Source organism: Lynx canadensis, chromosome A1, assembly GCF_007474595.2.
Source record: "Lynx canadensis isolate LIC74 chromosome A1, mLynCan4.pri.v2, whole genome shotgun sequence".
Taxonomy (NCBI): domain Eukaryota; kingdom Metazoa; phylum Chordata; class Mammalia; order Carnivora; family Felidae; genus Lynx; species Lynx canadensis.
This window is the reverse complement of record NC_044303.2, coordinates 117,390,604-117,414,891: the sequence shown is the minus strand read 5'-3', so window position 1 is coordinate 117,414,891 and position 24,288 is coordinate 117,390,604. Positions and strand designations below refer to the sequence as shown.

Here is a 24,288-nt window from a genome sequence, read left to right as displayed (position 1 = left end):
AACATAAGATTTCTTAACTCATCTGAAGCCTCACCTAGGTTACCACTGGGTGTGAAAACCGGGAGCAAAACCCAGGGTTCTAATCCCTCTCCAGATTTTTCCAAACCCTTAAGCCTCAAGAATATCCTTTTGACTATCCTCTTGAGGCCAACAACCTACATTCTGGTCTCAAAGAGAGGGATCTGAATTTGTGTGTGTGTGTGTGTGTGTGTGTGTGTGTGTGTGTGTGTGTGTTTTAACCAAAAAACAGCTAACTCTCCTCTCATAGGAATGGTGGAAGTATAAATCAGTCTGACCTACCAGGTATTTTGGGCAGGATTCACTATCACAGTGAATGATACCACCATCAACCCAGTACCTCCATCAGAACAGGGGAGGGACAGGCAGAGCCATCCTTGACTCATTTCTCTCCCTGACTCCCTCAGTCATGTCAATTAAAAAGTCCTGATGATTATACTATAGTCAACACCTTCCACCTATACTGCCACTGTGGTGGTTCAAGCATTTATCAATCTTCTCCTCAGATATTTTAACAGGCTTCTAACTGTTCTCTTTGTCTCCAGTAGCAATATCCCCAATCTATTTTACTTATGGGTGCCAGGATAATCTCTCTTGAGGACATCATACCTAGGGGTTTAAAGTTCTGCAGTGACTATCATGAATACAGAACGAAGCCTAAAAGTAACTCAAGATCTAACTCCTGCCTACTTGCTTCACTTTATCTCTTGCCAAGACTGTTAAACAAACATACTTTAAGGTTCAGCAATAATTAAGTATCATTATCCATATGCATGAAATTTCCTGCAAAGGCCCTTCCTGCCTCCCTTTTCCCTTTACTATTTAATAAACTACTACTTACTGAGAAACTTAACAGAAGACCATGGGGGAGAGGAAGAGGGAAAAAAAAGAGGTTAGAGAGGGAGGGAGCCAAAACATAAGAGTCTCTTAAAAACTGAAAACAAGGGGCGCCTGGGTGGCGCAGTCGGTTAAGCGTCCGACTTCAGCCAGGTCACGATCTCGCGGTCCGGGAGTTCGAGCCCCTCGTCAGGCTCTGGGTTGATGGCTCAGAGCCTGGAGCCTGTTTCCGATTCTGTGTCTCCCTCTCTCTCTGCCCCTCCCCCGTTCATGCTCTGTCTCTGTCCCAAAAATAAATAAACGTTGAAAAAAAAAAACTGAAAACAAACTGAAGGTTGATGAGGGATGGGAGGGAGGGGAGGGTGGGTGATGGACATTGAGGAGGGCACCTGTTGGGATGAGCACCGGGTGTTGTATGGAAACCAATTTGACAAATTTCGTATTAAAAAAAAAAAGAGATTTACCTTTAAAAAAATTAAAAAAATAAACTACTCCTTAACTTTTACTTCTCAGCTCAATAATCACCACCTCTATAAAATCTTCCTGATTTCCTCAGGCTGGCTTATGGGTTTCTTTCCCTTTGCTCTGGTTGCTTCTTGTATTATGCAGATCTTCACCGTCATTTTTTTTTTGCATGTGTTTCCCATGGTACTACTCTATATACCATAATGACAGGAAACGTGTCTTTTCATCTTTTACAGTGTCTGCATATAGGAATACTCACTAAATGGTGAATTACTGATATTATCATTTATTAGTTCAACAAATACTTACTGAATACTTATACTTCACAAGAATATTTTATATTCAGCATGCTTTATATGCACTGCTTTTAACTTACACAACAATTTTGAAAGAAGTCATCTGTATTTTATAGATGAGGAAACTGGGGTTCAGAGAGGTTAAGAGATGTGTGTGAAGCTAAACAACTAATACATGCAGTACTAGAACTCCCCCCACTCCCATACCTGGTTTGTCTGAGAAAAAAGACTCTCTTTCTATAATATCTTTTTTTTAAAGCCATTTGTTTTAAATTTCTTTCTTTCTTTATTTTTTTGAGAGAGAGAGAGTAGGGGGGAGGCAGAGAGAGAGGAAAAGAGAGTGTCCCAAGCAGGCTCAACACTGACAGTCTGGAGCCCAACTCAGGGCTCTGATCCCACAACCCTGGGATCATGACCTGACCCCAAACCAGGAGTCTGATACTTAACTGATTTTGCCACCCAGGCACCCCTCTATAACATCTTAAATGATTTTTCTACTAGTTTGTAATCTGTATGATCATAAACTAGCCCTTTCCTGATACCTTTCATATTTAAGAACTAGACCTCTTATAGGTCTCCATATTTGTAAGTTCACACCAAAAGAGGCACACAGTCAATTACTAGCACTGGAATATCATAAAGCCTTAATCCCATATCCCTGACTTGATCCTTTTATGCCAGGTTTGTGATTCTCCCATTCTACAGTTTAAAAACAGCTTTAATGAGATACAGTTCACATACTATACAATTCATCCATTTAAAATGCATAATTCAGGGTGCCTGGGTGGCTCAGTAGGTTAAGCATTGGACTTTGGCTCAGATCATGATCTCGTGGTTCTGTGCTGACAGCTTGAAGCCTGGAGCCTGCCTTGGATTCTGTATCTCCCTCTTTCTGCCTGCCCCTCCCTCCCTCTCTCCCAAAAATAATAAACATTAAAAAATAAAATGAACAATTTAATGCTTTTAGTATACGTGAATATACTAAAAGGATACAACCGTCACCACAATCTAATTATAGAATCTTTTTGTCACTCCCCAGAGAGGTTCCATACCCACTGTCCAGCTTTTTTTTTTTTTTTAATGCTTCTTTTTTGAGAGAGAGACACAGACCGTGGCGGGGCCGAGAGGGGGGTGGCGCAGAGAGAGAGGGAGACAGAGAATCCAAAGCAGGCTCCTGGCTCTGAACTGTCAGAACAGAGTCCAACACGAGGCTCAAACCCACGAACCGCAAGATCATGACCTGAGTGGAAGTCAGATGCTTAACTGAGTAAGCCACCCAGGTGCCCCATGTGCTAGTGGTTTAGGAAGATTATCTCTTTAGATGACTGAAGGATCCTCTTATGTCTTCCCTATGTTGCTCTTCTAGAGCTATTCTATATAATACATATGTATTTTATTTATTTATTTGAGTATACTTGACACACAATGTTAATTTCAGGTGTACAACAAAGTAATTCAATGAGTTTATAGAGCTATTTTATGTAATATCTTAAGGTTGAGAAATGACAGGATTTTCTAAGTTCAGCCTGGCCCAATAAGCCTGGTTCTTTGAATGCCAGAATAACACTTTGCTTCATAAATATGTTAATTGAAAGACTGGTACATTCTAGGGCAGAAGTTTTCAAACTTGTCTGCACATTAGAATCACTTGGGGACCTTCAAAAAATACTGAGCCCTGTGTCCCAAGAGATTGTGCTTTAATTGGTCTGGGATGTGGCCTGGGCTTCAGAATTTTTAAGGGGTCCCCAGGTAATTCTAGTGTGCAACCAAGTTTGAGAACACTGTTCTAGGGAAAATGCCAGTTGATTCCCAGTCTGACTTCCAGTCTGACAGCTGCTTCTCTCTGGCTTTCATCTTTTCTTAGCCTTTCCATTTATGCCTCTACTTTGTCATTTCTGGCCATCTCCAGATTTTCTTATTTCAAGGTGTGCTTAAGATTTTGGATGGGTAAAGAATAAAAATAATAATAGTAATAGACAAGATTTTTTTTTAACACTTATGATATACCAGGTTCTGAGATTACCTTAGCCAAGAACTCACAGCTGATAAGTGGTGAAGCCCTATTTGTCTAACTGCCAAATCCAAGGTTAATAACAATAATACACTTATTAGTAATAAAATAACAGTGACTCTCCCGCAACCGGAAGTGTGTATAGGTTTCACTAAAGACACAGGCTTTACAGTTTACCTGCACACCAGCCTGAATAAATGAAAGCTTTACCTTTCTCAAGATACAAATTTACCTACATTTTATACTGTGTGTATACTTAAAAAAATAATGCTGGACGAATGGGGAATAATGCTAGGGTACAAAAGAACTTTCAATCTGTACTATATGTTCTTTTGGACTGTCTGGATTTACTTTCAAAATAAATGATTACTTTTACTTTTATAATTAATGGTGATTATGTCTTTAGATTTGGGGATTATTGTTAGCTTTAATTTTTTTAGTACTTTTCTCTATTTCCCAAGTTTTTTATATTACACATGCATTACCATTATAACATAAAAATGTTTTGTAGGTAATGTACACGTTATTTCCAGCAGTGTACTTGAAATAAAAGTTAAAGGATGCCTAGAATTTTATTTACTTATTTTTTAAATGTTTATTTATTTTTGAGAGAGAGACAGAGTGTGAATGGGGGAGGGGCAAAGAGAGAGGGACACAGAATCCAAAGCAGGCTCCAGGCTCTGAGCTGTCAGCACAGAGCCTGACGTGGGGCTTCAATCCACAAACCTCAAGATCATAACCTGAGCCAAAGCTGGAGCTTAACCGACTGAGCCACCCAGGCACCCTGAATTTTATTTAACTGAAAATCACCTGAGAATGAGGTACAGGATCTGCCTGCATAGACAAAGGAAAATTATCAGCGGACCATTAGTTTTAATGCAGATGTTGCAATCAAAACAAAGACAGACAAATGAGGTGGTTGTTGTATTCCTAGCATCTGCCACTTGTTAGAGGTATCTAGCAGCTCAGCTTGCTGTCATTGCAAATGACACCAAACTAAGCTCTGAGGGCTGAGATCTTGGGTTATAATTTAATGGCCTCTTAGCAAGATTGGTTAGTTGTGATGGCAAGTGAGTGCTGAAGGTGTGAATTGGGGCCACACAGGAGTCAGTTAATTCTACACCATGTGGGACCACAAACCACACTCTAGCCACGCCATCCCCTTCACAAACGCATGATGTTTGATCTACACAGGGCAAGGTGAAAAAGTAGATGCATCATTAGGAAAACATCTTCATCACTAAAACAACAGCTCCATCCCTTTCTGAACATGGTCCAGGCATCAAAAAGCATTAATATCATTCTGGGATGCTAACCCTTACCTGTCCTGGAGGGGAGCTCTCTGCACCCAACACTTGCCTATAGAACACTGGATCACAGCTCCGCAGTGTGTTCTGGCGGCTGGCCAGTGGGCTGGCAGCACCAGGTTTCTTCAACAGTGGGTCGCTGCGGCGTGAGTCGGTGGTGAGGTACACCTGATGGTAAAGGTGCGGTGGCATCAGACCTCCCCGCACAGCGTCTGCATGCAGAGAGGACCCTGGTGTTCGGTACAGGGAGCTCACAGGAGCTCTGTACAGATCCCTCGACTGTTTCCACTTGTAAACTTTGAATATGATCACTCCCAATACTGTGACTGCAAACCCCACAGAAACCAGGATTAGAGAGAGGAGTAGATAAAAGGTGAGATTTTTATTCTGCTCCCGAGGGGCAGAGCCAGAGGGGAATTCAGCCCGGGCTTCAGGAGATTCCTCGGTTACTGACACAGTCAGGGTTGCCGTGGTGGACAGTGATGGCTCCCCATTGTCTTTGATCAAGACCATAAGAGTCTGCCTGGGCACATCTGTGTCCTGAACTGGGCGGGAAGTGCTGACTTGACCCGTGTGAAGCCCCACAGCAAAAAGGCTCTGGTTGGAAGCTCCTAAGAGGCTGTAGGAGAGCCAGGCATTGTGCCCGGCATCCGGGTCCCAGCCTACCACCCGAGTGACCACATAGCCAGCAGCGGTACCTCTGGGCAGCATCTCCATTGAGCTCCGGCCAGGCCGGGGGTATAAGACCTGGGGGGCATTGTCATTGCGATCAGTGACAAATATGTTCACACTAATGTTGGTGGTCAGGACTGGAGTGCCCCCATCGCTGACATGAACTGTTATTTCAAATTCTCGCCGATCTTCATAGTCCAGGGGCACTACAGATGACACGATGCCAGTGTCACGATTTATCGTGAAATAGTGGCCCACTAGCCCAGTTTCAGCTTCTTGTTCCAAGAGAAAGAAGGAAAGGCGAGCATTCTGCGGGGCATCAGGGTCCCAGACACTTAGATTTAGTATTGGAACCCCGGGGATGTTATTTTCCTCAACATAAACATCATAGGAGGACTGGGAAGACTGTGGAGGGTTGTCATTGATGTCAGACACTCGTACCTGCACGATTGTAAGGGCTGAGAGGGAAGGAGTTCCAGCATCTCGAGCAGTGATGCTGAGGTTGTATTCTGGGACAGTCTCACGATCCAGGGCTGCGCTGGTTTTCAAAGTAAAGTAATTCTTGAGGGAAGAAGTAAGGCTAAAGGGGAGACCTGGTGGCACCTCGCAAGACACCAATCCATTCTCCCCAGCATCCAGATCAATCACACTGAGCAAAGCAATGACAGTTCCAAGAGGGGCATCCTCGGGAACTGGGCTGTACACAGAGGTGACTGTAATCTCTGGGGCATTGTCATTCACGTCCACAACCTCTACCAAAACTTTGCAATGTGCTCCTTCGGGATTGGCGCCTTTGTCTTTGGCCTGTATGTAAATCTCGTGGAGTTTTGTGTCTTCAAAGTCGAGTCGACCTCTGATTGTCAGCACCCCACTTACAAGGTCTAAGGAGAATAGGTCTCGCACACCGGCGCGGTTGTGGCTGCCAAAAGAGTAAATGATTTCACCATTGGGGCCTTCATCCAGATCAGTTGCATGAACTCGCACCACGACAGTACCCCGGGGCGCATCCTCCAGGACTCGCGCACGGTATAAAGACTGATTGAAGGCGGGTGCATTGTCATTCGCGTCCAGCACGGTGATGCGAATGGGAAGGGTGGCGGAGCGAGCCGGGGTGCCTCCATCCAAAGCCGTCAGCACCACCTGGAGACTTGGCTCTCGCTCCCAATCAAGGGCGCGCTCCAGCACCAACTCCGCGTACTTGGTGCCGTCCTCTCGCGTCTGAACGCGAAGCGCAAAGTACTCATTTAGGCTCAGCTCATAGGTTTGTAAAGAGTTGCTTCCTACATCGGGATCATGCGCGCTCTCCAGCGGAAAGCGCGTGCCTGGCGCCACGGCCTCGCTAATCTCCAATTTCATTTCCCGGGTAGGGAATGTGGGATTGTTGTCATTGATATCCTGGATCACCACTTCCGCCCTTAACAGCTCTAGTGGGGTCTCCACCACCAGCTCCAGAGTTACAGTGCAGGAAGGCACTGTCCCACAAAGCTCCTCCCGATCCAGGCGGTCGTTCACGAACATCTCTCCAGTCTCCCGATTCACCTCAAAGAATCTTCGGCTAGCTCCAGACAACACCCGTAGCCTGCGTGCTGACAGGCTGCTGAGATCCAAACCAAGGTCCGTGACCACGTTGCCCACCACAAAACCTTTCTCTCTTTCCTCCAGAATCTCATAGCGAACGACGGCAGAAGCCTTGTGCAAGGCACCAAGCAGAAACAAAACTCCCACTACTCTCCCGATGCTTACCAGTCCGCTCCTCCAGGCCTCTGGGACCATCTCACTCAAAGGCAGTTCCTCTCAGCGGAGTCCAGATCTTTCCGGCTTTTTCGCTGAGAAACTTTCAGCGGGTTAGCGCTTCAGCGCTAGGCACGGAGTCGGACATGGCTTTCTCGATGCCGTTGATTTGCTCACCGGCTGTTCAGTCTCTGCCTCATCCCGGGGCACCGAGAGGGGACGGGCCAGGGCCAGATCTCCAGCGTCTTCATTGGCCGACAGCGGCACGCAGAGTCCCAGCCAATAACTGCACGAAGAATGCGCTAGCGCCGGGCTCTCTGAGCGGGACAAACGCTACCGCCAGGAACTTCACTTTCCTTTTGCTTCTTTCCTGAGTTTAGGGCCAAAGGGCCTTGGCAGTTATCTGTACATCGGCAACCTACCCTGGCCTGAAAAGTCAACTGCAGAGCCATGAAGATGGCTGTTTTGTAGGTTTTCAAACCAAACCAAGGCCTATTACACATTTTTTTAAACCGCTGTCTGTAATCGCAAGAAGAGAGGGTCAAACAAACCCAGAATGACACAACACCGTCTGGAAAAACACAAATAGGGTTTGTTGGAGGGCTGCATAGAGCCTATCCAGTTTGACTCTACATGTAAGGGAGCATTTATCATTTCTGTGGAAATGTTAATAATTTCAGCCTTCTCTCTTACCAAATGAGACCGTACAATTCTCTGTTTCTCAGTAAAGAGAATCAATAGGAACCACTATCTGGTTTAACAGTTTTATGTAATTCAAAATTTAGATTTCTTTTAAAACTGGATGTTGTTTAGTTCTCATTTCTTAAGAACCAGGGAGCAATGTGACAACTCCCTACCCCATCTTTCCTAACAAACATAATCTCAATCATAAAGCATAATTTCAAATGCTTCCCTTTACATGGCCAATCCACTTCCCAAGATCTTGTATTAATATGCCACAAAGAGAAGTTGCATTGCTAAAGAAGGATAATACCCATTCCCCCCTCAAAAAGAAAAAAATCTAAGCCTGTTTATCACCTGGGACCTTTATAAAATGACTAAGATATAGCAGCAACGCTCCATAAACTCTTTAGAGAAATACACAGCCTTTAACCCAAAAAATAAAGAGCCTTGAAGAGTTTTCTACATTTAGGATTAAAACTCATGAAACAAACCAAATAGCACTTATTAGGATAATGAATAAGAGAGTCAGGTATGAAATAAGTCAGAGCTAACACATCCCTGGGCAAGAAACTACCCTAAAAGTGTTTCTGAGTTCCCACTCTATTAAATGAATACAGCAGGTAAAATGTCTGGCATACATTAAGCCCAAATTACCCCATTAAATACGAGATGCCAAGTTTTAGAACCTCATACTGTTTCTGTATACTTGTCTTGGACATCACTTTGAGTGCATATAAACCTTTCTGAAGTGTAACTGAACCCTGAAAGGGATAGGCAGACATATTAGATAGGTAGATAAGAAGTATACAGTATAGAGGGTATTTACTGAAGAGATAAAGACCATATTTGACCTGATTCTCCATGTCCTCAAAACTTTCTCTCTTAAAACCCTTAGTTTTAAATAGTTTTACAACAGACCAGACCACTAAGAAGGTTGACAGGCATTCAAAGACAGAATATATTCCATAGAATATATTTAGAAGACAGAATATGGCCTAGTCACTTGCTACTCAAGTATAAGCCAAGAACCAATGGCATAGGCATCACCTAGGAGCTTGTTAGAAATGCAGAAATGCAGAAATTCTCTACCTTGACTAAATTATAATTTAACAAAAACCTGTGTGATTTGAATGTGCCTTAGGGTTTGAGAAACACTGATTTGCAGTTTCTTCAGAGATAGACTGATTTACCAATCATTTTTCTCATTCACAATAACTTAATTACAACATGGCTTTTGAAAACTGGTTTTTAAAAGTTGAAATGGTTTTCCCATTTATAATAAGTCCCATAGTTAATTCTTAAGATTTCTTCAGAAGCCAGCAGAATCCTCTTGGATCCATGCTCCACAGTGGCCAAAAGATCTTCTTACAATTTTAATTAGATGATACAATTATCCAGCTGAAAACTCCTCAGCAGCATCTCACTACTCTTGAAATAAAATTCCAAATCCTTTGCACAGTATGCAAATTCTCATGCCTTCTCCTTCTCTAAATACTCCATTATATAATATAGTCATCAGCCAAGCTTTTTTGTGCCCCAAGGCTTTTAGAAAGACTACTCCTCTCTTAGGAAAGCTGCTTACCCTTCCCTCCCTTTGCTTCGCTAATTTCTACAACTCTTTCAGGACTCACTTTAAATGTTATTTCACGATAGACGTCTTCCATTAGACCCCAGTTAAAACCAGGATTCTTTGTTATGTGCTCTAAGAGCACCTTATATTTTCCTTTGTTGAGTCTAGCACAATTTAATATTTTAGAATTATGTTTTGTTTAAGTATAATGTCTGCTTCTTCCACTACAGAAGAAGCTGTAGGAGGTCAGAGACTATGCCTGTTTTGATGATCATTTATAACCCTGGCACCTAGCACAGTAGGCACTTAAATGCTTCCCCCTCCCCCCCCCCGCTTTATTAAAGTATAATTGATAAATATAATTGTATAAGTTTAAGGTGTAAACATGATAATTTACTATATTGTGAAATAATTAGCACAATATAGTTAACATATCCATTACCCCTGTTTATTACCGTTGTACGTGTGTGTGTCCACATATGTGGTGAGAATGATTAAGATATCCTCTGTCAGCAAATTTCAAGAATATACTACAGTACTGTTAACTAGAGTCACCTTTCTGTATACTAGAGTCCTAGAACATATTCATCTTTAAGTGAAAGTTTGTACCTTTTGACCAAATCTCTCTACATTTAATGCTTATTAATATAGCAATCTTCGGGGCGCCTGGGTGGCTCAGTCGGTTAAGCGTCCGACTCCAGCTCAGGTCATGATCTCATGGTCCGTGAGTTCGAGCCCCGTGTTGGGCTCTGTGCTGACAGATCAGAGCCTGGAGCCTGCTTCAGATTCTGTGTCTCCCTCTCTCTCTGACCCTCCCCCGTTCATGCTCTCTCTCTGTCTCAAAAATAAACATTAAAAAATATATATAGCAATCTTCATGCCAATGGCCTACTAATCATGAAATGCACCAAGGATTACATATGGTCAATTATATGCATCCACTTTCCCTAGAAGTAAGCATTTTTGGAAGATACAGTCACTCTTTCAAGCTACCAGTGGGCCTAATGAAACTATTTGGTAACCTAATGACTTGAATAATTTGCTAAAGAGCCAAATAAGGTGTGGTAATACAACTCACGCAAGAAAAAAAAAACAAACAGGATGCCTTGCTGTGCCACCTATATTAAGGGGAAATGAAAGCAGCAGTGCTAAAGGGTCAACACAATTTTCCAGTCTCTTTCCTCTTTCCTTTCTGTTCTATAATTTCAAGAGAGCCTCTGATCAATGAGATACAACAAAAATAATTTTAAAATAGAAAGTGATTATGTTATAGTTGTGAAGAGTGAAGCCTTAGTGTCAAAAAGACTTGAGTTCCAATACTGGATATTACACTTAGTAACTATGTAACCATGAAGCTCTTATTTTTCACTTCTCTTTCAGTTTGTTTATCTGTAAAATGGGAATAATAACAGCACTCCTTGACATAACCACAGGCATCTCAATCTGTTAATATTTTAACAGCTTTATATTTACCATAGCGTTCATCTAGACATCTAGATCATCTAGACAATGATTTTCAGTAATTTATAGTTATGCAACCAACATCACAATCCAGTTTTAGTATATTCCCATCACCCCCAAATGCCCTAATCCTGTCTGCAATCAATTCTTGCTCCTACTCCCAGCCTCAGGCAACCACTGACTCAAAAATTCCCAAGTCAGGGCACCTGGGTGTGTAGAGCATGCAATTCTTGATCTCGGAGGTGTGAGCTTCAGCCCATGTTGGGTGCAGAGATTACTTGAAAATAAGATCTTTAAAAAAAAAATTCCCAAGTCATTCTTAACATCTTTTTCTACATTCCCACATTAATTACCAGTACATGCCAATGTTTACTACCTCCAAAATGTATTCTGAATCTATCAAATTACTTTCCCTTTCTACTGCCACTACCTGAGTCAAATACCTTAAATATCATTATGATTGGCTACTTAATTTTTAAGGCCAATGAAAAATGAAAATGGGAGCTTCCTTATTTAAAACTTAAGAATGGCAAGATAGTAAGAGCAGAGAATTAGCCCAAATGCAGGGCCCTCCTAAAAAGGGGGCCCATGTGATCGCACAGATTACACGCTCATGAAGCTGCCCTTGCCTGGCACAGAGGAAGGTCTCCATAAATATGTCCTAATATCATTTTTAAATACTGGGTAACTACCTAATATTATTCATTCTCAGAAGATCAGTAATATCAGAAAATCTTGCTCATGAAACTGTTAAAAAATGTATTACCCCCTTAAAATTCTAAATATCATCTAGTAATCTTTCAATTTAATGTAATTTGACTATTTGAAGAACATTCTGAGGTCAAAGGTCAAAAGTCAAATTAAGGGAGCATGTGAAGAGAACTGGTATAAAAACAGATAACCGATAGGTTAATCAAACATGTATCATAATTTAGACAGGTGGGTGATTCAAGGATTTGGTGAATAAGCTGAAGAGTTTAGCCTTAATATTTATCTCAAGTTTATTTATGTGAAAAAATATTCTGCATACTTTGATTTGAAAAAGATCTATAAATCTTAAGTTTTATAAAACCTCCATTCTATCTCCCCTCAGACAAGAAGAAATTATCTCGCCAAAGTATTTTAAAACTACAATGATAATCAGTGATTTTTGAGATCAAAAGTTTAAGAAAAAAAGATTTACCTCTTTTCCCATTTGAGTGCTATTCTCTTCTAGTCTTGATCGCATTAGTACTCTTATTGTTTAATAGATCATAAACTCAAATGTGCCAGGAAACTACCCGCAAAAATTATCAATAGCCCACTTGAAAATCTTCCAAGACACCTAAATTCTCCTTAGAGAGAATCTGTTCAATTTTTCCCCAGCACACTATTACATTTTTACCTAAATTATTATCAGTTCTCACCAAATGGGTAGCCTTGTGTGATTGAGCTGTTTTTTTCTAAATGAAGTAATTTGCTTCAAAATATATTAACTTTGAGTGAGAAAGAAGTGTGGCTTTCTGATCTTTAAGCCTTCTATCAATACAGAAGTTTAGTATACAATAAAGATACTATCTCAAAATACTGAGACAAAGATGAAGGTTTTTTTAAAAACACTTATTTTATTTTTGAGAGAGAGAGAGAACGTGAGCAGGGAAGGGACAGACAGAGTAGGAGACACAGAATCCAAAGCAGGTTCCAGTCTCCGAGCTGTCAGCACAGAGCCCAATGCAAGGCTCGAACTCACGAATGGGGAGATCATGACACAAGCTGAAGTCAGATGCCCAACGGACTAAGCCACCCAGGTGCCCCAAAGATGAAAGTGTTTAATAAACAGTACTGAGACAACTGGACAGCCGTTTGAAAAAAAAAAAATTAGATCCATTACTCAGCACACACAAGAATAAAACCCATACAGATCAGGAATCTAAATGTAAAAACCAAAAAATCATACAAGTATTAGAAGAAAATGGATGAATTTTCTATAACCTCAGTGTGGGGCAAGAGTTTCTAACTATGACTCAAAACCTAAATGCAATTTAAGAAAAGACTAATTAATTTCATTACATAAAAATAAAAAGGAAAAAAGACTGCAATGCAAAAAATACCCTAGACAAAACTGAAAGGCAAATGACATACTGGGAAAAAAATATTTGTAACTTATATCTTGGGCAAAAGGCTAATATCTCTAAATATATAAATAACTTTAAAATTTTAGGACAAGACACTAAAAAATCATACAGAAAAATGAACATAAGACATGAACAATTTTTAAAAGAGATAAACAGGCTCTTAAACATGTAAAAAGGGGCATGTGGGTGGCTCAGTGGGTTGGGCATCTGACTCTTGATTTCAAGTCAGGTCATGATCTCACAGTTCATGAGTTTGAGCCCTGCGTCAGGCTCTGTGCTGACAGTGTGAAGTCTGCTTGGGATTCTCTGTCTCCCTCTCTCTCTGCCCCTCCCTCTCAAAACCCACTCCCTCTCCCTCTCTCAAAAATAAATAAAACTTTTGTAAAAATGTGAAAAGATCCTTAAATTCAATCAGAATGAAAGAAACTCTAATCAAAACTACTCTGAGATTTTTTAAATGATCAGATTGGCAAAAATTAAAAATCTTGATGACATACTCTGTTGTGGAGGTTGTGGGAAAATAAGCATCCTCATCTACTGGTAGGAAAGCAAAAGAGTACAACCTATATGGAGGAAAACAGTTATATCTAACAAACCTACATATGCATTTACCCTATGGCCCAGTAATCACACTTTTAGGAATTTACCCTGAATATACACTTCAAAAATTCTTAAAATACATATGTACCAGATTATTCATTACAGCATTATTTTTAAATAATTTGTAAATGCAAAAAGATTAGAAACTACCTAAACTGCATACTAGAGATTGGTTGAACATACTATGATATGTACACATATAATGGAGTTTTAGAAAACTATAAAAAATGACCTCTATAAATTCATATAGAATGATTTACAGGATATAGCATGTTAGTACAAAAACCAAAGTGAAAATTTTTGTTTCTGATCATGTGAAACTAGCCATATCATTATAAAAAACTTAGACACTGATGAAAATATGTGGAAAAATGCTTTCAGACATTGGCTTAAAAGGAGTGGAAGACTAAGAGAAAGGAAACAAATAAGTTGAATCCTAGGATCTCTCATGTTTTTCCTGGAGGCAATTTTCAGACCATGGGGCAAAAAAGGGGAAATCCAAGAATAATATAGTGATCTTGCTGAGTTGAGGAATAAAAATTAGCATTTAGGAAGACTGAGGAAGCTAAAAATTGTGGAACAGAGAACGGAGCTATGTAAAGAACTCCAGAAGTCTGGATAAGGATCCCGTGAGTCTCTGGATGAACTATAATCTGAGCGTGTACAGAATGACAATTATCCTGAAGCTGAGCAAAGAACAAGGGACCTATTAGCTGAAATTTTTCTGGAGCTCACATGGGGATGGGAAATATTTGGATCCCATTCATCCAGAATATAAAAATCTTGACAAACACTCCAAAAAAGATCGCGACTTAGTAGTAGGGCTAATTAGCCCAATGCAAAGGTTTCTATAAATCTTTTCTAACAAAATTTTAAAACAAGCCTTGGAAAGATCAACCAGATCTGCAAATAACTTAACTGCCTTCCAAAAAACAAATTTCAATACTTTTTTAAAGTAGCATTTTATTTTTTTAAGTTTGTTTCTTTATTTATTTTGAGAGAGAAGAGAGTGTGCGTAAGTGCACAAGCAGGGGAGGGATAGAGAAAGAGGAAGAGAGAGTATCCCAAGCAGGCTCCATGCTGTCATCGTGGATTCCAACTCAGGGCTTGATCGCATGAACCATAAGATCATGATTTGAGCTAAAACCAAGAGTTGGATGCTTAACCAACTGAGTCACCCAGGCACACCACATTTCAATACTTTTTAAAGAAAAACAACAAAACACAAACACTCAACAATGTAGCATTTACAAAGTCTGCCATCCAATAAAAACATTACTAGGTATGCAATCAGCAAACTGTGACTTAAAACCAGGAAGAAAATCATCACTAGAAATGACAAAAGTAATTAAATTAGCAGACAATGAATTTAAAAAGCTACTGTAAATGCTCTCAAGGATTTAAAGGAAAACATGAAGCTACTGAGAAAAATGGAGAGAAATGAAAAAATGAAATGAAATTTCTGGAAGTGAAAAATACCGTACATGAAATGAAAACTTCACTAGATGGGATTAACAGCAGCCTAGACATAAAGAAGATCAATGAACTTGAAAACATAGCAAAACAAACTGAAAATAATGAAAAAATAGAAACACACTTCAGCAACCTGTGGGAAAATGTCAATTGGTCTAACACAAGTAAAATTGAAGTTTTATAATTGTGTATGTGTGTAATAATATTTGAATACAGCCCAAAACTTTCTAAATTTAAAGAAAACTATACACTGACAGACTCAAGAAACTCAATGAGTCCCAAGAAGGATAAAACACCAAGAAAAATACACTAAGGTCATCATTATCAAATTTCTGAAAATCATAAATAAAAAGAAAAATTTAGAAGCAGCCAGAGGGGGAAAAAAACAGTGAAAACAAAGCAACAAAAATGACTGTAGACTTCTTATTAGAAACTAAAACAAAGAAAACTGTCAGTCTAGAATTCTATATCCAGCAAAAGTATCTTTCAAAAATGAAGGTGAAAGAAAGATCTTTTTCAGACAAACAACAAACAAGAAAATATGTAACCAGAAGATTTATTCTGACAGTTACAAGAAACATTAAAAAAAGTTCTTCAGTCGGAAGGAAACTGACACCTGATGGAAATTTGGACTACGTAAAAAAATAAGTGACACAAAGATAAAAATGTACATTACATATGAAAAACTTTTCTTCTCACTTTCTCGTTTCTTTAAAAAATAATTGATTATAGGGGATCCTGGGTGGCTCAGTCAGTTAAACATCCAACTCTTGATTTTGGCTCAGGTCATGACCTCACAGTTCATGAGTTCAAGCCCCACACTGGGCTCTGTGTTGACACTGCAAAGTCTGCTTGGGATTCTCTCTCTCTGCCTCTGTCTCTGCCCTTTCCACATGTTTTCTCTCTCCCTCTCAAAATAAATAAATAAACTTTAAAAAATTGATTATTTAGAAGGCAGGGGTAATCCAAACTTGTAGGAAAGGCTCGGGGAATCTAGGACACCTAGCAGCCAAAATGAAGGTAAAGATGCTGAGCCTGAACCCGGAAACTATGTCCACAAAACCAAGCCAGACTTACAAAGAATTCCAAGAAACTATGATCCTACCTTATGTCCTTTTGAGATCCCGTGAGAATATGTATGGAATTAAACTGGAATTAAACTGAAAATCAGTAACAGAAAGCAGGAAAATCTCCAAACACTTGGAAATAAAACAACACAGTTCTAAGTAATCCATGGGTCAACAAGTCATGAAGGAAATTTAACAATATACTGAACTGAACAAAAATGAAAATACGCTTATCAAAATTTGTGGGATGCAACTAAAGCAGTTCTGACAGGGAAATGTATAGCACTAAAGATAAAAGTTTTCAAATCAATAAACTATGTTCCTACCTCAAGAAACTAGAAAAAAGGAGCAAAATAAAAAATTTTTGCAAAATTTTTGCTTTGCAAAAGCAAGCAGAAACAAAGAAATTTTAATAAATACAAGGCCATATATGTCAATGAAATTGAACTCCTAGATATACACCTAGGAGAAATTAAAAGATATATTCATACAAATACTTGCAGCAAATGTTCATCGTTTTTCATAATAGTCAAAAACTGGAAGAAACTCAAATGTCTATCAATGGACACCTATATAAACAAAATATGGTGTAGCCATACAACAAAACACTATTCAACAGTAAAAGCAATTAAGGGCTGATACATGCTACATGGATGAATGTCAGCAACACTGTGCCAAGTGAAAGAAGCCAACATAAAAACTACATATTGTCTAACTATATTTATGTGAAATTTCTACAAAAGAAAAAAACTATAGAGACTGAAAATTGGCCAATGGTTGCCTGGGGTTGCGGATGGAAACTGACTGTAAACAGACACCAAGGAAATCTTTGGGATGAAGAAAATGTTCTAAAACTGGATAGTGGGGATGGTTGCACAACTGAATAAATTTATTAAAACTTGTCTAACTCCACCTGAAAATGGGTTAAGTTCATTATACATAAATTATACCCCAATTTAACTATTTAAAAAGATATATATAAATCGGTAAAACTAAAAAGAAAAATAGAAAAAAATCAATGTCACTAAAAGCTAGTGCTTTGAAAACTAATAAAATTAGTAAATCAATAAACTGACAAACTCTAACAATATGGACAATCCTATATCTACAGTGAAACAGAGTATCACTACAGACCCCACAGACATTAAAAGGAATATAAGGGAATATTATGAACAACTGTATGCATGTAAAAGGAATATAAGGCAATATTATGAACAACTGTATGCATGTAAATGCAACAACTTATTTTTCATTTATCTATTTATCTATTTATTTATGAAAGAGGCAGAAAGAGGCAGAGAGAGACAGAGAGACAGAGAGAGAGAGAATATCCCTGGCAGGATTCATGCTCATGCAGCCTGACATAGGGCTCGATCCCACAACCCTGGGATCACAATCTGAACCAAAATCAAGAGTCAGATGCTTAACTGACTGAGCCACCCAGGCACCCCTAAACTCAACAATTTAAATAAAATGGACCAATTGCTACAAACAAAATGCTAAAAACAAAAGCCACTAGAATACTCACCCAATATGAAATGGATAATCTAAATAGTCCTATAGCTAGCAGACAAATTGAATACATAGTTTAAAAATTCCCCAAAAGAAATCTCCAGGTCCAGATGGTTTCATTGGAGAATTCTTTCAAATTTTTAAAAAAAAGCTAACACCAATTCTACACAATCTATTTCAGAAAATAGAAGAGGAGAAGACCCTTTCTAATTCATTTTATGAAGCCAATTTTGCTGATGTCAAAGCTAGACAAAGGCAGCACACAAAAAAACTACAAATCAATATCCCACATAAATATAAATACAAAATCCTGAATAAAATATTAGTAAATGGAATTCAGCAACATGTAAAAAGAAGTATATACCATAACCAAGTGGAGCTTATTCCAGGGATGCAAGACTATTCACTATTTGAAAAATAATTAATATTATTCACCCTATCAACAAGCTAAAGAAGAAAAATTATGCAATCATATACAATGGTACAGAAAAAGGATGAAAAAAAAGTCAACATCTATTCATTATTTTTTAAAAAACTCAGAAAACTAGGAACAGAGGAGATCTTCCTCAGCTTAACAGAAAGAATCCACACAAACCTACAGTAAACATGATACTTAAGAGTGAAAGATTAAATTCCCCCCCTTATATCAAGAACAAAGCAAAGATGCCTACTCTATTATTAATTTTTTTTTTACATTTATTTTTTTTTTTGAGAGACAGAGCACAAGCAGAGGAGGGGCAGAGACAGGAGACACAGAATCTGAAGCAGGCTCCAGGCTCAGAGCAAGCATTCAGCACAGAGCCCAATGCAGGGCTCAAACCCACAAATTGTGAGATCATGACCTGAGCCGAAGTCTGACACTTAACCAACTGAGCCACCCAGGCGCCCCTCACTATTCTTAGTCAATATAATACTAGAAGTTCCAGCCAGCTGCAGTAAGGCAAGAAAATACAAAGAAAAGACATACAGATTAAAAGGAAGAAATAATAATATCCCTATTGCAGATGGCACATTGTATACAAAGAAAATCCCAAAGAATCTATTATTAAAAAACTCCCAGAACTACTAAGTGACTTCAGTCAGGTCATAGGATACAAGGTCAACATATCAAAATCTACTTCTAAATACTATGATTGAACATGTAGAAATTGAAATTACAAATCTAATACATGGGAATGCAAGCTGGTGCAGCCACTCTGGAAACAGTATGGAGGTTCCTCAAAAAACTAAAAATAGAACTACCCTACAACCCAGCAAGTGCACTATTAGGCATTTATCCATGGGATACAGCTGTTCTGTTTCAAAGGGACACATGCACCCCCATGTTTATAACAGCACTATCAGCAATAGCCAAAGTATGGAAAGAGACCAAATGTCCATCGATGGATAAATGGATAAAGAAGATGTGGTGTGTATATATACAATGGAGTATTACTCGGCAATCAAAAAGAGTGAAATCTTGCCATTTGCAACTATGTGGATGGAACTGGAGGGTATTATGCTAAGTGAAATGAGTCAGAGAAAGACAAAAATCATATGACTTCACTCATATGAGGACTTGAAGAGACAAAACAGATGAACCTAAGGGAAGGGAAACAAAAAGAATATAAAAACAGGGAGGGGGACAAAACAGAAGAGATTCATAAATATGGAGAACTGAGGGTTACTGGAGGGGTTGTGGGAGGGGGGATGGGCTAAATGGGCAAGGGGCACTAAGGAACCTACTCCTGAAATCATTGTTGCACTATATGCTAACTAATTTGGATGTAAATTTTAAAAAATAAAAAATAAAATTAAAAAAAACTCAACACAATTTCCAGTTATTCAAAAAATGGAATTCTTAGGTATAACTAACAAAATATGCATAGAACTTACAGAATGAAACTTTAAAAATGCTGATGAAAGAAATAAAAGAATATTTAACTTAATGGGGAGACCAACCTAATATTCATGGTTCAGAAGACTCAACATACTAAAGATATCAACTCCTCCCTACCTCCACTTTGATCTCTAGATTTAACACAATTCCTCAAAATATGAACTAGATGTTTTTTGTACTACTGACAAGTTTATTCTAAAATAAACATATAGTGGCGCCTGGGTGGCTCAGTCAGTTAAGCGTCTGACTCTTGATTTTGGCTCAGGTCATAATCTCACAGTTCGTGAGTTCAAGGCCCATGCTGGGCTCTGCACTGATGGTGCAGAGCCTGCTTGAGATTCTCTTCCTCTCTCTCTCTCTCTCTCTCTCTCTCTCTCTGCCCCTCTTCTGATCACACTCTCTCTTTCTCTCAAAATAAACATTAAAAAAATTACAAAAATAATAAAACGTACATATATAGGGGTGCCGGGGCGGCTCAATCAGTTAAGTGTCTGACTCTTAACATTGGTTCAGTCATGATCCCAGGGTTGTAAAATCAAGCCCCATGTCAGGCTCTACACTGAGCGTGGAGCCTGCGTGAGATTGTCTCTCTTTCTCTACCCCACTACCCTCTAAAAATTAAAAAAAAAAAAAAACAAACTTTTAGTTAAAAAAAATACATAATGAGATAGTAAAACATACCCACTAGAATGGCTAAAATTAAAAAGTTTAACAGGAAGCATTGGGGAGAACATGGAGTAAGCAGAGCTGTCATACAATGCCGATGAGAATGTAAAGTACGACCTCTTTGAAAAATAGTTTCGTAGCTTCTTATAAAGCTAAATATAGATTTCCCATGTTATATGATCCAGCAATTGTACTTTTAGGCATTTACCTGAGAAACTAAAAATATGCCCACAAAAATTTTTACATAAATGTTCACATCATCTTAATTAAGAATAACATCAGGGGTGCCTGGCTGGCTCAATCAGTTAACCATCGGACTTCGGCTCCTGTCATGATCTCAGGTTTGCGAGTTTCAGCTTCGCACTGGGCTCTATGCTTATGGCTCAGAGCCTGGAGCTTACTTCATATTCTGTGTCTCGCTCTGTCTTGCCCCTCCTATGCTCATGCTCTATCTCTCTCTCAAAGATAAATTAACATAAAAAAATTTTTTTAAAGAATAACACCAAACTGGGAACTCAAATGTCCATTAACAGGTGACTGTAAAAACAAATTGTGATGTATCTATACAATGCATTATGAATCAGCAATTAAAAAAACAAGCTAATGAACACACAACAGTGTGAAGGAATTTCAAAAACATGTAGAAGAAAAAGCAGACACAAAAAAGTACATGTTGTAGGATTCTGTTTAGAAGAAATTCTGGAAAAGACAAAACTAATTTATGGTGACAGGAAGCAGATCAGTGGTTGCCTAGATCCAGTGATGTGGGTAAATGATTGTGAAGGGGCATGAGAAAGCTTTTGGAGGTTATAGAAGTATTGTATAATTTGACTGTATAAATGGTTACACAGGTGTAAACATCTGTTAAAATTCAATGAGCTGTATAATTTTTAAAGGTACATTTTATATATAAATTACGCCACAGTAAATATAAATTACGCCACAGTAAAACTGATTAAAAATTGTTTTAGGGGCACCTGGGTAGCTCAGTTGGTTAAGCGTCTGACTCTCGGCATCAGCTCAGGTCATGATCTCACTGGTTTGTGTGTTTAAACCCAGCATTGGTCTCCGTGTTGACAGTGCAGGACCTGCTGGGGATTCTCTCTCTCTGCTCCTCCCCTGCTCACGTGCTGTCTCAAAATAAAATAAACTTTAAAAATTGTTTTAAAACAAAATGTGAAAAAGTATATATAGGCATTCCTTACTTTGCAGTTGTGCAGGACTGTAAAAAATAACCACTCAAACTGACACTGCAAAGTAATCTTAACAATCAATAGAGGAAATTAGAATTGTTCTGTGACCTTTAAAAAAGTTTTTGAAAACATTAAAAACTCCTACAGGGAAGTAAAAAAAAATAGTGAAACTAATATTTACTTAATACATTATAATCTGAGACATTAAGAACAGCTGAGAATTACAGGGTTGGCTTTTTCTCATCCTATAATTTATAATACAGAGCAAACATCTTTTCTATGCCTTGGAAAATTGTCAAGACTTTTCGTAAGTTTGGATCAACTTCCAGTATTTTATGTATCCTTGGAGCTTTCAAGGTCATGAAATATCTCCAAGAGTTCCTCTAATGTGAAGGTTTTTTTGCTGGTGTCATTTTTTTCTGGACATTTTCATCCTTTTTGTCACAACCACTTTCCTGACTTATGCCAGTAAGTTCACATTCACAAAGCTCCTTAGGCTACATGTCTAGAGACTCTTGAAGGTAGGAGTGTCGACATTTCCAGTGTCAGCTATTTATTCTATAATTCCATTTTCTAAAATTTTATTTTTTTAAAGTTTATTTCTTTTGAGAGAGAGAGAGAGAAAGAGAGGGAGAGCACATGCAAATGGGGAAGGAGTAGAGAGAGAGGAGAGAGAGAATCACAAGTAAATTCCATGCTGTCAGCAAGGAGCCCAATGTGGGGCTCTATCCCATAAACCATGAGATCTTGACCTGTGCAGAAATCAAACATTGGATGCTCAACAGACTGAGCCACCCAGGTGCTCCTTAAAGATTTTAAGTAATCTGTACACCCAACATAGGGCTTGAACTCACAACCCCAAAATCAAGAGTCACGTTTTAATGACCAAGCCAGCCAGAAGCCCCTATAATTCCATTTTTATTCAATTTGAATTTCACTGACTGCATTATCACTTTCGTTTATTTGCTGCACTTTAATTTAGGTGGTCAATTCCCTCTACACATTTTTGTAAAATGTCATGTGGGTTTATCTCTGGGAGACAAGAAGGCAACACAACTACATGCTTTGCTGTCTGTGCATAAACTAAATAACAGTAACCAATCTCTGACAGACAGAAAGCCGCTAGGTGATTGGTTACCTATCATGGTGCATATCTGTCATATGCAAAGTAGTCTGTGGACTAAAGGGCTAACAGTGACATTTATGCTTGAAGTAATTACTCAGAGAAAATGCCATGGTAACTGAAATTTGAACTGTTTCTATAAGACTGGTATTATTTAAACCATATGTACGTATATGTATAAACACACACACATATGAGAATGATAAAGAGAATAAAAAGAAAGAATAAAAGAAATGTAGCAAAATATAAATTAACAATAGCTAAGTCTGGATAAAGGGTATATAGTTCTTTGTGCAATTCTTGAAAGCCTTTTGGAAATTTGAAATTATTTCAAAATAGTTAAAAAGAAAACTTGCTGTGAAGGCACCTATCAAAATTACAAACCTATTTACTCTTTGACCCAGCAATTCCACTTTTGGGAATTCATCCCACATATATACTGCACATGCACAAAATAATGTCAGTACAAGACTTTTCACTGCAGTTATTTGTAATATTCAGAGACTGAAAACATCCCAAGAATGAATTTATCTATCAGGAGACTGATAAATAGCACAGTGTAATACCAAGCATCTGTTTAAAAGAAAAACTTTCCTTATGTATTAATATGGAAAGACTTTTAAAGGATACATTGTAGAGTAACGAAATCAAGAAAAAGAACAGGGTATGTTATCTGTTTTGTAAGAAAAGTGGGGAAAATATATATCCAGATTTGCCCCTATCTGTATAAAGAAATGCTTAAAAGAGACCTAAGAAACTAATAAAATGTATGTGGGCAGGAGGAAACAGGGGCAGAAGAGTAGGACAGGAATGGGAATAAGACAATATATACCTAATATGCAACCATTTCATTTTTGAACGATGTAACTGTGTTTCTCATCACAAAATAAGATAAAATTACTAAGATTGAGGTAGATGGCAGAACTATAAGGACTCAAATGAAAAGCTGCCCCTGGAATATTATTAGTTGGGAAAAAGCAAGATGCCGAACAGTATACTTACTATAAAATGATCCCTGTCGTGCAAAAAAGCACACACATTTACATATACCAAAAAAATGCTTGGAAGTATACATAATCAGATATTAACACTACTGGCTTCTTAGAGGTGAGTCTGGAGACAATTGTGGGTGGGCCGAATCTGATGTTTTATTTTTTTATATAATTTTTTAAAAAATTTTAATTAAAAAAAATTTTTAATGTTTATTTATTTTTGAGAGAGGGGGAGACAGCAAACAGGGAAGAGGCAGAGAGAGAGGGAGACAGAGATTCCCAAGCAGGCTCTGTGCTGTCAGTGCAGAGTCTGATGCGGGGCTCGAACTCACAAACCGTGAGATCATGACCTGAGCTGAAACCAACAGTCAGACACTTAAGTGACTGAGTCTCCCAGGTGCCCCAAGATTTTATTTTTTAAATAATCTCTACACTCAATGTAGGGATCAAACTTAAACACTGAGGTCAAGAGTCGCATCCTCTACCATCTGAGCCAGCCAGGTACCGCTTTTATATCTTTTTAAATTGGAGTATTGTTTATACACAGTGAAAAACCAAGGATCTTGAGTTCAATGAGTTTGGGCAAATGTATACAACCATTTAATTTACCACTCTAT

At 38.6% G+C, this 24,288-nt stretch overlaps 2 protein-coding genes across 12 annotated transcripts in view; both read right to left on the bottom strand.

Moving 5' to 3' along the window:
• LOC115517050 (protocadherin gamma-C4) overlaps positions 1-24,288 on the bottom strand; it is a 137,622-nt gene that overhangs the window by 26,875 nt on the left and 86,459 nt on the right. The window contains exon 1 of one of the 11 annotated variants that reach the window (XM_030320221.1): positions 4,950-7,566. The exons of 9 other annotated variants lie outside the window; for them this stretch is intronic. In XM_030320221.1, the coding sequence (XP_030176081.1) occupies positions 4,950-7,379 (2,430 nt within the window). In that variant the 5' untranslated portion in view covers positions 7,380-7,566. Of the gene's footprint in view, positions 1-4,949; positions 7,567-24,288 lie in introns of those variants that run through there. One more of the 11 variants, XM_030320297.2, reaches the window with a different exon arrangement.
• LOC115517209 (protocadherin gamma-A6-like) overlaps positions 1-24,288 on the bottom strand; it is a 107,223-nt gene that overhangs the window by 10,863 nt on the left and 72,072 nt on the right.